Consider the following 14,904-nt stretch of genomic DNA (forward strand, 5'->3'; position numbering starts at 1 on the left):
ATATATTCAACTCTTAATTACCCACAGGGGAATTAACCACCTTGTAGATTATCTAAAATAAGCCTTTGGTTGGTTGATTTACTCATTTATTTTATTTTTAATGCCAGTTTAGTTGTCCCCAACATAAAATGGAGACTGCTAAGAAATACACTCTTTTTTGCATATAACCCAACCCAACCCACTGCCACCAAGTCAATTCCAACTCAGCAACACTAACAGGACAGGGCAGAACCACCCCGTAGTTTCCAAGGAGTGCCTGGTGGATTCAAACTGCCAGCCTTTTGGTTAGCAGCTGTAGCATTTAACCATTATGCCACCAGGGTTTCCTTTTTTGCATGTAAGAAAACATAATTAGAAAGGTAAACCCAAAGTCACTGTTCCTCTCTATCAGGTTAGGCAACAAAGAGTAGTCACAAAACCTCTACTTAAAATGTAACGTGCCATTTAAATATGAAAGCAAATGGTGGCTAGAACTTCAGGTTAACAGTAAACTAGGTTTCATTTTGGAGGATTTTCAAAGAATTTGAAAGATTTTGAAATTTACCTTGTGAGTGCCCATTCGGAGATCTTCCTCATTATCACAGCCTTCGGCTCTAGCAAAATCTTCAACATCCTGCCATTCCTTATTGCTGCCCTTATGAAAGCACAGTCGGGTGCCTGGTTTAAGCGGAATACCAATGTTAAATATGCGACTAGTGCGTTACACAAGGAAAAGCTGAGGAAAATTCAAGACTTTTTTTTTTCACCTTTCAAAAAACAGTGCCAAACAGTTGAAGGCCAGGAATTGCACCATCCCAAATCATCATCATCTGAGAGGGAAGACATGCAGAAAATGCCAGATTCTGACTCACTATTTGCCTAGCGAGAAAATATTAAACATTTTTATTTTGATTTTTTTAATGTATCTTGTTAATACCTGTTTTTACCTCAAGCCGACATATTAGTGAATAATTTAGTCATTCTAAACGTAGGGAAAAATACAGTGCCTTCAAAAACTGAAGCTTATAGACATTTATGGAACTTTTAAATGCACGTTCCCATTTTTAATGCTTTGCTTTTATTTAAACCAGTAATACAGCTATACATAAAATCAAATCCAGAACAATGAGACCTATTTCCCATCTGTATGTGCTTCTACAGAATTTCTTAAACAGGGAAAGTTGATTTATTTCAACTATTGTACAAACTGTGTCAAAGTTTAACCTCATAAATAAACGTACCCTTTCATGTCTGACTGGTGTTTCATCCTTCCAGTGGTGATGAGGGAAGGCTGATTCACTCTTAGAAGAAGAGGACACTGGTGGAGGGCGTGCATAGGAATGTAAACTTTTGCTAGTCGCTATGATGTGTACAGGAGATGATCTAAAATAAAGCAGCAGTTTTAATCATAAAGCACAGGTTTTTAAAACAGATCTTTCCTTCTGATGAAAAACTTCATATTCACATTCAAATGCCAATGTTACATATAAGACATATAAGGAAAACAATAAAGACAGCAAGGTTTCATTTATAATATGCTGTTCCTTAACACAACTTACCTAAATCCTCCTCATACGTTTTAAATAGCATTTTTTTTTCAGATTTGACAATGTATTTTAAATCACTAAACATTTTTTCATTTATTTATGCCATCCATTCTTTACAAATACACATAAATATACATATTTTCAGTCATGAATGACGATGTTCCTGTGCAGGGCTCCTTATCACTTTCTTTCCTCTACCTTTATGTACTCAATCAGTCTCAATATGAATAAAGTGTATCTAAGCTTATGTGGCGTACCAGTTAAGAGTTCAGCTGCTAACCGAAAGGTCGGCAGTTCAAATCCACCAGGTACTCCCTGGAAACCCTATGGGGCAATTCTACTCTGTCCTATAGGGTTGCTAAGAGTCAGAATGGACTTGATGGCAATGGGTTTGGTTGGTTTTAAGCTTAACATAGAAGCCCTGATGGCTCAATAGTTAAACACTTGGCTGCTAACAAAAAAGTCAGCAGTTCAAACCCACAAGCAGCTCTGCAGGAAAAAAGACCTGGGGATCTGCTCTGTAAAGATTACAGCCTAGGAAACTCTATGAGGCAGTTCTATTCCATCCTACAGGGGTCTCTACGAGTCCAAATCAACTTGCCAGCACACAAGAAACTTAATGTGATCAACACTGAACTCTTTGTCTGCCAACCACCTATCACTGAGCAGATACAATGAATTACTATAAGGTAAAATGCTTAAATTTATTATAACAGGAAGCACCTTATCTACAACTCCTTGTAACTGGACACTATTTCTTGCTTTTTAATAAAAATTTGTTGAAAATAAACTACATGCAAGGTCTATTTATCTCCTCTAAAGAAGCCCCTTAAAAACTTTAGCTCAAGAAACTACTAAGGTCCTTCCCTCATGAAGAGATCAGATATTCACAAGAAGGGTAACAGTAAGCCTATAAAGGATGGATTAGCAATGTGTATTGATTCTGGAGTTTGGAAAAGAAGGAGAGAGGAAGACAGTAAGGTCTGAGTGGAAACCTGTCCAGAGGTCCTAAATTCTGAGATGCCAAACAGAGATTTGGTCCTTAACAGAAAAAAAGTTTATGCATGTCTGTCCTATCCTCTTTTAAAAGTGGGAATGAGGGACATCTTTTCCAATTTTTCCCTTATTTCCTTGGAAATTTTATTAGCCTCTCAATTTTTATTTTATCCCCATTAAGGTTTTTCTCATTATACACTTGCAAAAATTACTTTTTAATGAGGATTTATGAGGCTGTACTTTGCTTCCATTTTCATATTACTTCTTAAAAAGTCCCTCAAATTTCCATGTATTTTAGCATACTCTCCAATCAATTTTAGATTTTAAATTACATGCTGAATGTTTCCTCTTTGCCCAACTTCTTCCTTTTATTATACATTTAGATATATAAATATTAGAGAGTGGGAAAACTGCTAAAAATTCCTTATGCTCATCCCTAATAAAAGAAAAGTTTTTATCAGTTCTTCTGTTTATCCATTTAAAACAGAAGTAACAGTGCAATGTTCTTAGTTGGCCTAAATGTTCTATAAAAATTAACAAGCTAAATGGGTCTAAATCACTAACACCAACAGTCCTTCATCCCTCTATATATGCTGTGATAATATAAATTTTACCTGTCCTCAACCCCTTGGTACCATACAGTTATGACTTCGGACATCCAAAGCTCAAAGACTAACATAGTTTAATACTCTACAAGAAGTTATGTGAACAGCCACTGGCAGTGTGAGAAGGCACATAAGATAGCAGAACATGATTCTTGGTCTTGTTCCCTAGTAAGAAGGGAAGCAAGGAAATGCTGCAAAGAATATATACTCTTTTATTTATGTTTTTATTTATATTTATTTTCTTCTGAAGTGTTTACTTATCATTCCATGAACTATATTATTAATCCTCATGATACTGCTGTGAAAAATGAATAGTATTATCTCTACACTAGAAATTAAAAAAAAAAAAAAATCCAAAAATTAAATCAGTTTTTTTTAACCTAAACACTCTACAGTCCTTAAATGAAAAACAGAAATTTTTAGCTTCTTGACTATTAAGATTACAATGAAAACTGGGACTATAAAGGAAATAACACTCTGAAAGGGGAGTTTTCTTTCCTGTGGAAGTTTATTTTTACATGGAATTAAACTGAACGTAACCAAACTGAATTTAATCTAAACCGATCACTACTGAATAGAAGATAAGCAACACAGCTTAATGGACGGTAAGAAAACAGGGTTTCACACCTAAGAAGTTCATTGTATAGCAAGCAAAGAATTATACAAACTTATGAGCACTACCAAAATTTAGTTATTGCTGTATCACCTACTACTGACTATGGTATATCATTTTCTACCCAAATCTGTGCAAATCTGGGCATTTCTCTACTCTATAACCTATCCAATTTATGCTTGTCTTTGTCTTTTCACATTTTAGAGATAACTAATAAAATGTTATCTGCTTAACTCTCTAGGAGTATCAGTTGGAAGCTTCCATAATTTCACAGCACAATAATTTTCTTAAATTCTGGTCTGGGTAAATGAAACAGTGGTTTTTACCAACAGGAAGTCCACTTTTGCACGTTCAAGATTTTAGTATTAGTAAATTTTTGTATTCATGAACAGGTAAATAATCTAAGGCCACATACATTATGGAAGAAAATAAGCCTAGACCAAAAGGAGCCAAACTCAAGGTTGATAAAAGTTTAATAACATATAATGTTTATTATAATTATGGTTCATTAGACAAATACAGTTTCACTTCTATTATACAAGTAGGAATGTACAGTAAAAGTATTTCTCAGTCCAATTTACTTTCTGATGACTACAAAACATTTACAAATATTTTTGACTATTAGTTCTCTTATCATCTTTACCTAATACTTTAAATATGAAATCACGGCACTGAGTGATCATTATGATACAAGGAGCTAAACTAAAATCTAATGACTTTTCAGGTTTAACATACAATTTAAGTAAAACCATCCATTAGAGGCTTAACAGCATTATTTATTTTAAAACTGGAAAAAAAATTGTATAGTTTTTTTTTTAATGATATAGGTTTTTAATATGAATATAATCAATGCTCTTACCTGTTGTAAAATGAGCACTGCATAAGCGGACTTTGTGGACTGGTAGCAATATTTGCTAATTCTGTTAGCCAATCCACCTCATTTTCACGGTAAGTATTCTCTGATATGTCTGAGGTATTCTGGTTCCAAGATGGTCTCGGATATTCTTGATGTGAAACATCTGAACTTAGCTGGAATATGGCAGATCGGGTAGGATCACTTTGAACAGCCTGAAGTTCAGGAAGGTCATCTGCAAATAAAAACACCAAAAATTATAAAAAAAAAATTACTAATACAAGGAACAACAATATAATTACAGTTGGAATAGAAGTCTTCAAATTTAGCTAATTAATTTTGTGAAAGGAAAATCACAAATTCTGAATTATATTCAGTATGTTTTCTGGAATGAAACAAATGTCAACCTTTTACACTGAAGGGTCAACAGAGCTTGATGGAAAAGTAAACCCAATAAACATAAATGTAGTAATGACTTCACTACCTAAAACACGTAATTACCACAACTGTTCACAAATTGGAAAAACAGGGTTTGGTATGTGTTGAGTTTTTTTTTTCCCCAGTTTTTATAGGTCACCTGGGAGTAAACCACATATCACTCAGACACTTTTATGTTTCGTATGTTCATGAGGAAAAAGGCATTGTATGTGTGTGTATTGCTCACAGACTACATTGAACTATTATATAGATTACTACAATAATGGAAACAATAATTTCCAAAGATGAGATTACAGATCATATAAATTTTTAGGTACAATTTACTCGACTCTTAGTTAAATTTCTTTTTACTAAAAAATTCTGATCTCATTAGTATCTATTGGTTATTTCTTCCTTTGTGTTCTCAAAAGGTAGCTCATGATAGACTTTCAGCTTCCCAAGAGAAAGAGCTGAGAAATACTACCAGATACCACTTGTATACACACTAAGGCTATAAATACTTTTAAGACTGAATCCTAAAAAAAAAAGGTAAATTCTTAAAAAAAATAAAAATAAATAAAAAAAAAAATAAAAGTGGGGGAAAAATGCACCTTGTAAGCCTTTAAAAAAAATTCCTCTATGAAACACACATCTACATACTATAGGTTTATTGGGTCTCTTCAATATACAAGTTAAGAAAACTCTTCCAGTCCTGGGAGTTCTCCTAAAATGTCCCTATAAAAGTACATATAATTTCTATCCAGGCAAATACCTCACAGTATCCTACTAAAACTGAAATGTCTTAATTAAATACTGATTCAGTATATATAGTTATAAAACTGACTAAAGGTATCCCCTTTCATGGAGGTCAAGCAGTTCTAAAACACCAATTTAAGATAAAAGAAAAAAAAAATTTTTTTTTTTAATAAGTCTCTCTTAATTGTCACACTGGTGTAACTATTTCCCTCATTTCCATTACTCTTCCTTTGAAAATCACTCTTATTCACTGTAAAAGGTTCGTTTCTGTCTCTCAAGTTCAAGGAATTAATTACTTTTTAACTGAAATCACTGAGAGGAGGGTGAGTATGAAGTTTTAACCCTTCTGGGTTCTAAGTTCCTGATTTCTTCCTGAAACCTAAAACGTGACGATGGAGAATGAACTACCTGATTAAAATGGTTCGTTGCTCAACAGTGACCACTGCTCAGTGAAAAGTAGGGTTCAGGAGACCTTTGGCATTCAAACAGGTTACGTCCCAAGACTTCCAAACCAAAACCAAAACCAAAGCCAGTGGCATCAAGTCGATTCTGGCTCCTAGTGACCCTATCAGACAGAGTAGAACTGCCCCATAGGGTTTCCAAGGCTGTAATCTTTATGGAAGCAGACTACCACATCTTTCTCCTGCGGAGCGGCTGGTGGGTTAGAACTGTTGACCTTTCGGTTAGCAGCCGAGTACACCACCAGGGCTCCAGGATCCCCAAATATCCAAACACTACTCTAGAATATAAGCTCCATTTTATCATTTATAAAATGGGGATGATCATATATACTCCTCAGAGTTCATACAAACATTAAATAAAAGTACATATTAAATGGGACAAAGCCAAGCTGAAAAGCTGGGCAATAAGCCAAAGTTACTCATTAGCTAAGTGATTTACTCCTGAACACTAGCCTCAAAGCAGGTTAATTCAAAATCACACCTGAACCAAGCCTACACGTTTCTATATATCACATATCGCTGGAAGAGCTTAAAAGAGTATGTCACACAGATCTGCAGTAGCTCAATAACAGTGATAACCATAAATGTTATCCTCAAATCCTCATATTCCAAGAGTCCACTGTCATCTCCCCATCATACCTGCAAACCAGCCACAAAGAGTGGCCAAGTATAATTTATTAAGCTCACTAGGAGGCCATTTCAAAAGTAATGTCTTTCGAAAAGTCACACAGCAGGGTTTTCCTGAAGGTGTTAACAATCCAGTCTTTCCCCACAAAGTAAGGCAGCTTAATTTAATCATTTTTAAATGAGAATCTATATAACCAAATGCCCAAACTCATGCTGGTTTTAAGTAACATTTTAAAAGCTGTAACAAGAGAGTCCTGAAAATTCCTAATGTACAAAAACATCACGTACTTTTTACCAGACGAAGGTAGGCAGAGGAGCTGACTAAACACAAAAATTAATCAGAAGCTTATTGAGATTCCTAAATAATTTTTAAATTTGTTTACCAAGCTCCATGTGCTCATCACAGGAGTTATACCCAGGTGAGGATGGCAAATTCTCATTACACTGCAGCAACTCCAATGAGTCATTCATTCCTGAAGCTCTCTTGTCCATTACCAGCAGGAGTTTCTGTACTGCATTAGGCATCTGATTTGTCTTCACTTCCCACACCATGTTATGGTGCTCTGACTTAAAAATAAGAAAAAAATGTCAAGTCATGTGTAAGTATAAAATCAATCAGAAACCACCACGAAAATGTATTCCTTTTTTTTTTATGTGAGTATAAAATCAGAGACATCACAAAGTTCCATTCTTTAGCTTAATTACAAATTGCTATTTGAACCCCTCTCAAATCCTTTAGACCAGGCAGACTCCCTAATATCTTGATCTACAACTGTGTTGTCAGCACTAAGTTACACCTATATTCCAAAGGAGTAATATTTTAAATTTATAAGTCTCTTCTTCCAAAAAAATAGCATAGTTATATGCTTATTTCTTCTTAAATCTAGTAACTCTGAGACACAACTGTTAAGACCAATGAAATCTTTTTTTTTTACTTGAATCTTCAAATTTATTTAATATCTGCAATGTAAAGGTATTATACTAGTTGCAATGTTGGGCCTCAATGGACAAGTTATCAGAGATCTCAAGGAACCTATATGTTAATGGAAAGACATAGTTCTACAGAGCAGGACTTAATGAATGTGCATAAAGGGAGCAAAATCTACTGAAACTCCCACGAGCACACTTGCAGTTAAAAAGTACTGAATGAGATCAGGAGAATGTAGAATCCATATCATTAGAAGGTATTAACAGCCCTGCATGTCAAATGGTCATGAGCACTAAGCAGGAAAGGTAGACTGGGATCAGAATCTTCAATACTAGTTTAGAAAACTGGATTTTTTTTTTTTTTTTTTTTTTTTAGTAGACAAGAGTAAGGACTCTGAAATTAGGCTGCCTAAATTTATATCCTGGATTTGCACTTGCTAGTTATGTGCCCCAGACAATTAAAAGCTTTGTCTTTTTTATAAAATGAAGGTAATAAAAGGGCCTACCTCACAGGTTGTTGTGAAAATTCAATGAGGTAAGAAATGTAAAACAGATGCTTAGGATAATGCCTAACATAGAGCAAAAACCCTCTATGTAGAGTGATTATTATTATTATTATTATTAGCAATTAGCAAACATTGGGGAACCACTAAGGATTTTTGAACTGAGGTCTGACGTGATCAGAACTATGAACATTCTCTTTGAATCTATACAAAATCATGCTATTCACATTCCCAATTTCTGCCTACATAAGCTACCTGTCCCCAGCTTCCTTTGAAAGAGTTCTCATAAAAGGTAATTGGTAATAAAGATTCTTTATTTAGCAATCTTATAAAACAAGAGAGAGGAACTAGACATCCTATGAGTTCTGTGAATAGCTAATATTAACAATTCAGAAACTAGATTTTAAATATTTCCAATACAAATCTCTGTATTTTAAGTACTAAAAAAAAAAAGTTGCCATCAAGTTGATTCCAGCTCATAGCGACTCTGTAGGACAGAGTAGAACTGCCCGGTAGAGTTTCCAAGAAGCACCAGGCAGATTCACACTAATGACCTTTTGGTTAGTACCCATAGCACTTAACCACTATGCCACCAGGGTTTCCCATAAATTAAGTATACAGAACATAATTTAACCTTTCTTAACAGTTCGAAACGTACTATGCTTGACATACAGATGGGATCTGGAGAAGTCAACCTCAACTGTAATCCAAAAGTTGAAAACAGTCCCATTAACTTTTTACCTCTATTATGAAATTCAGAAGTTGCACTACATACATATAGCCTCAGCACTATGAAACAGTGCTGCTCTTAGGGTCAACAAAAGCAGAGCTGCAATGTCTTGCCCTCCCCCTCCCTTCATAGAGCTCTTTGGTTTTTTCTGGTGGCACAGTGGTTAAGAACTTGGCTGCTAACCAAAAGGTCAGCAGTTCAAATCCACCAGCTGCTCCCTGGAAACCCTATGGGGCAGGTCCATTATCCTATAGGGTCGCTTTGAGTCGGAATCAGTTCAAAGGCAATGGGTTTGATTTTTTGGTTTCTAGCTAGATTTCCCTATTAGTAGTTTCTGCAATGTCCACCATTCACAATTTACAATACACTAGCATGTCCTTAGGAAACCCCGGTGGTGTAGTGGTTAAGTGCTACGGCTGCAAAACAAAGGGTCCGCAGTTCAAATCCACCAGGTGCTGCTTGGAAACTCTATGGGGCGGTTCTACTCTGTCCTATAGGGTTGCTACGAGTCGGAATCGACTCGACAGCACTAGGTTAGCATGTCCTTGCAACTTCTCTCATTTCTTCAGCACCTTGTCTCAGTTATCTACCATCAGCCTAACACTAACTCTTTTAAGAAAACAAACAAAAAACCATTAATTTCAACACAGAGCTACCTACAAATAACAAAAGGGACCAAATAAATATTCGCTGAACTTGAGTTCTATGTGTTTGGACCTCTCAATGTTCAAAGCTATCAAAAGTTTGGTCTTTAGATAACTGAGGTTTTGCTACTATATAGTACAAGAGAGCCTAAAGTCAACAGACTAGAGTTTCACCCTTGCCGGCTGTGTAACCTGGGTGCTAGTGACTTAACCTGTCTCAAGGTACCGCTACTTATCTAACAGGGCTCTAAAAAAAAAAAAAAAACTAGTGAGCATTAAATAATACATATGAAGACAAAATTCGAAACTATATGTAAATGTAATTTTCTCTCAAAATATTCTGGGAGAAGCCAGGCCTGTGATATAATAAAGAAATACCACAACAGTCCTTATTCAAAAATACTCCCCACATACATTATACCAATTAGATACTCATTTTAATTAACAAGCTCCTCTTTCAACTATCTCCTGGTAGAGCTAACCCTATTGTTCATTCATGCTTTTGTATACTGCTTTAGTATTACAGGACTCAACACAGCTTGCCTTGTACTTTAGTTAACTCTGGACATGTCGTATCTTCTCTAAATCACTGATTCTCAAAAGGGAAAAGTAAAATTCTCCATCAGTTGTACTTTGAAATGGCATGTTCGATATTACAATTTTTACTGGGTAGGGATGAAAAGGCTCTGACGTTATGTAAACTTTAGGAAGCAAATAAAATCTTAGAAAGATAGGAGAGGAAGACAAGCCTAGACATAGCTAAGCCTCAGTGAATGAGAAAGAACGAAACCAGGTTTTACTAAATGTCTACCTATTATGTGCAGAGCATTTCTACATACTTCATCTAATTATATTTAAGCCTCAAAACAGCTGTGAACAAAGTACTATTAGGGATGAAGAAAACGGGATTGCTAAATGGAACCACTTTTTTTGAAGAGAAAAGCAGACAAAAGATACACACCAACATAGGCTAGATTATTTTCAAGTGTCTATTCTTCTCTGAGGGGCCCTAGGGGTGCAGCAGTTAAAAGTTCAGATGGCTAACCAAAAGGTCAGCAGTTCAAATCCACCAGCTGCTTCTTGGAAACCCCACGGGGCAGTTCTACTCTGCCCTATAGGGCAACTGAGTTGGAACTGATTCGATGGCAGTGGGTTTTGGTGGATTCTTCCCTGAATCCTTACCTTTCCATTGACATTACTGATTTTCATGGTAGGAACATCTATAAGCTCTCTTCTAATATAGGGTCCCTAAAAGTCGGAATCAATTCGACAGCAACGAGTTTGGTTTTTAATTCTGAAGAACTTCTATACCAAGTCCAGACCACACACTCGAATTGTTTGGGGTAATGAAGAGAAAGTAATTTCCAATCAATCTGTATTTCTTACACAAGGTATTTAAAATAGATCACATAATTACAAGTTAAAATGACTCTCCTTAACAAACTATACTAAATTCAATTTTTTATATAAAAAGCTGTAAGGGGCCTTAATGCAGTTCTTTTAGAATAGTTTCAATAGAAACTTCTTCAAACATAAGATTTCACAGAAGTGTTTCTACAACTCTAATTTTCCACTGTGCTAAGGAAAAAAAAAACACATCTACAGTGGGTAGTACTGTTTTGGTAAAATATACCACTGTGGAATATCACTTACCACCTGTAACGACCCTGAATAATTAACCTCCATGCCAGCTTTCCTGTGCCAGTGGGACTAGTAACTACCTACCTTTCAGAACTATCATAGGTATAAAAGATAATAAATCTTACATCCCTAACTAGCTCCAAAGCACTCTTTCATTTCATCACCCACTGCTGCCCAAACCAGGCTCCTTGCCTTTACTGCCCAATCACATTTAGACAAGTTCTTACTAATTTCATGCTGATTTGACAGAAGTGCTAATACTGATGAAGGTAATACAAAACTCATAATACACCACATAAGATCATCCACAAAACTGTTTAAATAGAGCGCTGTCAATTCAAATAGTACTTAAGATGAATTGTATGAAAAAACCTGGAATGTTCTGGTATAATGTAAAAATTCATATATGAAAAAACTTGACAGGTTTTCCTAAACTTGATGGTAACCCTAAAAATTTATAGGGTCACTATAAGTCAGAATCGACTCTATGGCAATGGATTTTTTTTTTTAAATGATAATCCATTAATCAGAAACTCTTTAAAGCTACTACCAACAACATCTGGAGAACCCTGGTGGCACAATGGTTAAAGTGCTTGGCTGCAAACCAAAAGATCAATGGTTACAATGCTCCAAGAGAGAAAGCTGTGGCACTGGGATTTCTGTCAAGATTTACAGCCTTGGAAACCCTGTGGGGCAGTACTACTCTGTGCTATAGTGCTTCTACGAATCAAAAGAGACTTAACAGTAGTGGGTTTTTACCAGTAACTTTTAAAAAATTCAATCAACTGCATGAGAGAAAAAATTATTTTGTGATGATATGAACCACTGAAGTGCATGCAGATCAAATTATGAATATGATATAACTGTTAATAAGAATATTACACTGTGTCATTTTTTCTGAATTGTGTGATACACACAGTATTTGTCATTTTTTTAATTTGTCATTAGTTGTAATTTATTTTGTCATTCTAAGTAAATACTTTGATACTTAAAAGATAATAGACTAAACAGGCATTTGTCATAGTCAAGAAAATAATTTCTTATGATAATCTGTGACAAAAAAAAAAAAAAAGTCCTGGTATCTTCATTTTAAACAAATATAAGAGGCAGTCTGCAACTCTCCCTGAAAAACTTTCAGGGCCTAGCAGTTTATTCATTACGTCCATGCCATATGCCTGGTGCTTATGGCACCTGGATAGCAAGGAGAATCCAAAGAAGTTAAAATACAGTGGAGGAAACAACCGTTAAAGTGACAGCACCATGTGTGAAGTCTATGAAGTATGCACTGTGTAAGTACAAAAGATCGGGGAGACTTGGTGGGTGGGAAATCCTAAGAAAAGGTAACCCTTTCCCTAATGTAAGTAGGAGTTGAAGAAGCGAAAAAAGGGGAGGATTTTCCAGTCCGAAAGTAAAGGTAATTGGGCATATGAAACTAAGTAACACGGAAACAAAGAAGTGAAATCAAATTTTCATTCTATAAATAATTCGTCAATTTATAAGAAAGAGCATTATTATTTTGCTGTAAAGTGGTTAAATAACTTCATTAGAAAGTATACAGTAGCTCAAAAACAATGAGTTTAATTCTTCTGAATATAATTCAAATTTCCTTAAAACTTTGTCAAACATTGCCCACCCAGCAAAACCTGAGTTTAATAGAGGAAACTGAACAGATGACCGTAACACTCCTGATTGCAAGCTAAAGCAAAAGACAGTAGCAAAAAATAAATGATCAAGTCAAAACTAAACCTGTAAGACATTACAGATTTAGATCGTTATCAGGAGTTAAACAACTGAATGGTATTTACAAATGTTAAATTTTTTCTAATTCTCAAAAGGTAATTTAAATTTCAAAATCACTGTTAAAGAGTCATTCCTTACTGCCATAAATCAAAGGCGCTCGCTCCATCACTTCTCAGTATAGACAATTACCTTTTACCCTTCTCCCGTACTGGCGTCAGTGCAACCCTTAAGCTAAAAAACGTAGTGTTGCTCTGCTGTCAGTGCTCCTTTTAAAAAAAGATTCGTGCTGAAAACTCCCTAAGAATGAACTCTCAACTGGGTGGAGTGCAAAGCCGAGGGTGAAAACCCCTAGACAGCACACAGCGTTTAAAGAAGACACAAACACCGTCCGGACCGCGACTACAGATTCTTCGCCTGGATTCTTTTTTGTTTTGTTTTAATCGGCCTGGAGCAGCAGCAGAGGTTGGAAGGCGGAGACTGAGATCGCCTGCCAAGCCTCCTCTCCCGGTCACACAGCAGCAGCGCCGCCCGGTCCACGCCAAGTCCATCCCCCACGACTTTCGCCATTCATCGCGCTACCCTTCCCTCCCCCCATCATGTGACCGCAGCCTGGACTCCGGGCTTGTTTTTCCCCCTCGGCTCAGCCCCACCGCGCAGGCGCCTCGGAGCCCATTCATTCGAACTGCGTAACAATGAGCCCCGGGGCCCAGCGTCTTCGCCAGCTTCCCGGCCCGGCCCGAACCCCTCTCGGCCCACAAGGAGGCGGTACCTCACTGGGGTCCCCCACCCCTGGCCGGCCCCCCACTCCACGCCAGCCTCCGATCCCCCCGCCCACACTCGGGGAGTTGAAGTCAAACTTTCCTGGGCTGCGCCGGCCCCTTCCTCCGCCCCAGCCCGTCCCATCTCCGCACCCGGCCCGGCCACCCACCGCGAGACCCTGTCCGAAGCGCAGTCCTCGCCCAGACTCCTCCCAGCCCTCGCCCCCGAGACCCCCTTGCGCCGCCGCGGCCGCGAAGCCCCGAAGAGCTCGCGGGAGACGCCGGTGCCGTGGGCTCGCAGCGGGCAGTTACCGGACAGTTAATTGCCCCCAACCTGAGTGCAGCCCTTCAGTACGAGAGCCAGCGCAGCACCGAGCTTCTCCGGCCGCCCGATCCCCTCGGGCTCCTGCCCCTCCCTTCCCCACCCCCACCCCTTCGCCAACTGAAAGACAACAAACCCGTCGCTGAGTGCCGGCAGCCCAGGCGCGGGCCGTCCTGGCGGCGACAACACCACCAGCAGCTCGCATATCCCCCATCTGACTAATGCTGGCCTCCCCGGCGCGCGTTACTGCTCCCGCCGCCGCTCTTAATCCCCAACCGAAACTTTCCTACTTACCAAACCCGTCGCCATTACCAAGTCTTTCAAGCTTCGTCTTCCCCTCCCCTCAACCCCCCGAGGGTTGAGCCTTCGCCCAGCTCTTTTGCGCTCTCATTGGTCTGCAGAACTGCCTTTCGATCCTTCCCCTTTCCCATTGGGTGATCCTGTGGCCGTCTCGGGGGGCGGGCTTGTATTGACTTTTGTGTTGTGTTTACTGGAGAAGATGGCGTGTCAATCACTAGAATGAGCGCTTTGGATTGGATTACTGGCTGGACTCCGGGGGTTCAAGCCAAATTTTGCTCCCGAAATGGATTATGGGCTCGTAGTCTCAATCCTCTGCATTACCTCTGGGAAACTGCGGGCAGAGGGAACCGGCTGGACTACATATCCCAGAAGGGCGTGCACAGTGCCGTCTTGATAGTAAACAAGAGTCATAGGGACACGTGTATCAGCTCGTTTGTTTTGGTGTCTAGGACAAAAAGGAGGGGGCGGAGGAAGGGAGTGTTATA

The 14,904-nt window shown here is 38.1% G+C and overlaps 1 protein-coding gene across 3 annotated transcripts in view; it reads right to left on the reverse strand.

Annotated features, from left to right (window-relative positions):
- The window catches only part of HBP1 (HMG-box transcription factor 1), a 32,088-nt gene extending 17,565 nt beyond the window's left edge, over positions 1–14,523 (reverse strand). The window contains exons 1-6 of one of the 3 annotated variants that reach the window (XM_064289837.1): positions 14,414–14,523; positions 7,238–7,421; positions 4,600–4,828; positions 1,221–1,362; positions 747–858; positions 545–657 (exon numbers count right to left, since the gene is read on the reverse strand). In XM_064289837.1, the coding sequence (XP_064145907.1) occupies positions 545–657; positions 747–858; positions 1,221–1,362; positions 4,600–4,828; positions 7,238–7,421; positions 14,414–14,428 (795 nt within the window). In that variant the 5' untranslated portion in view covers positions 14,429–14,523. Of the gene's footprint in view, positions 1–544; positions 658–746; positions 859–1,220; positions 1,363–4,599; positions 4,829–7,237; positions 7,422–14,249; positions 14,257–14,413 lie in introns of those variants that run through there. The other 2 variants (XM_064289839.1, XM_064289838.1) reach the window with 2 other exon arrangements.
- Positions 14,524–14,904: the final 381 nt, after the last annotated feature.

This window comes from Loxodonta africana, chromosome 8, assembly GCF_030014295.1.
Source record: "Loxodonta africana isolate mLoxAfr1 chromosome 8, mLoxAfr1.hap2, whole genome shotgun sequence".
Classification (NCBI taxonomy): Eukaryota; Metazoa; Chordata; class Mammalia; order Proboscidea; family Elephantidae; genus Loxodonta; species Loxodonta africana.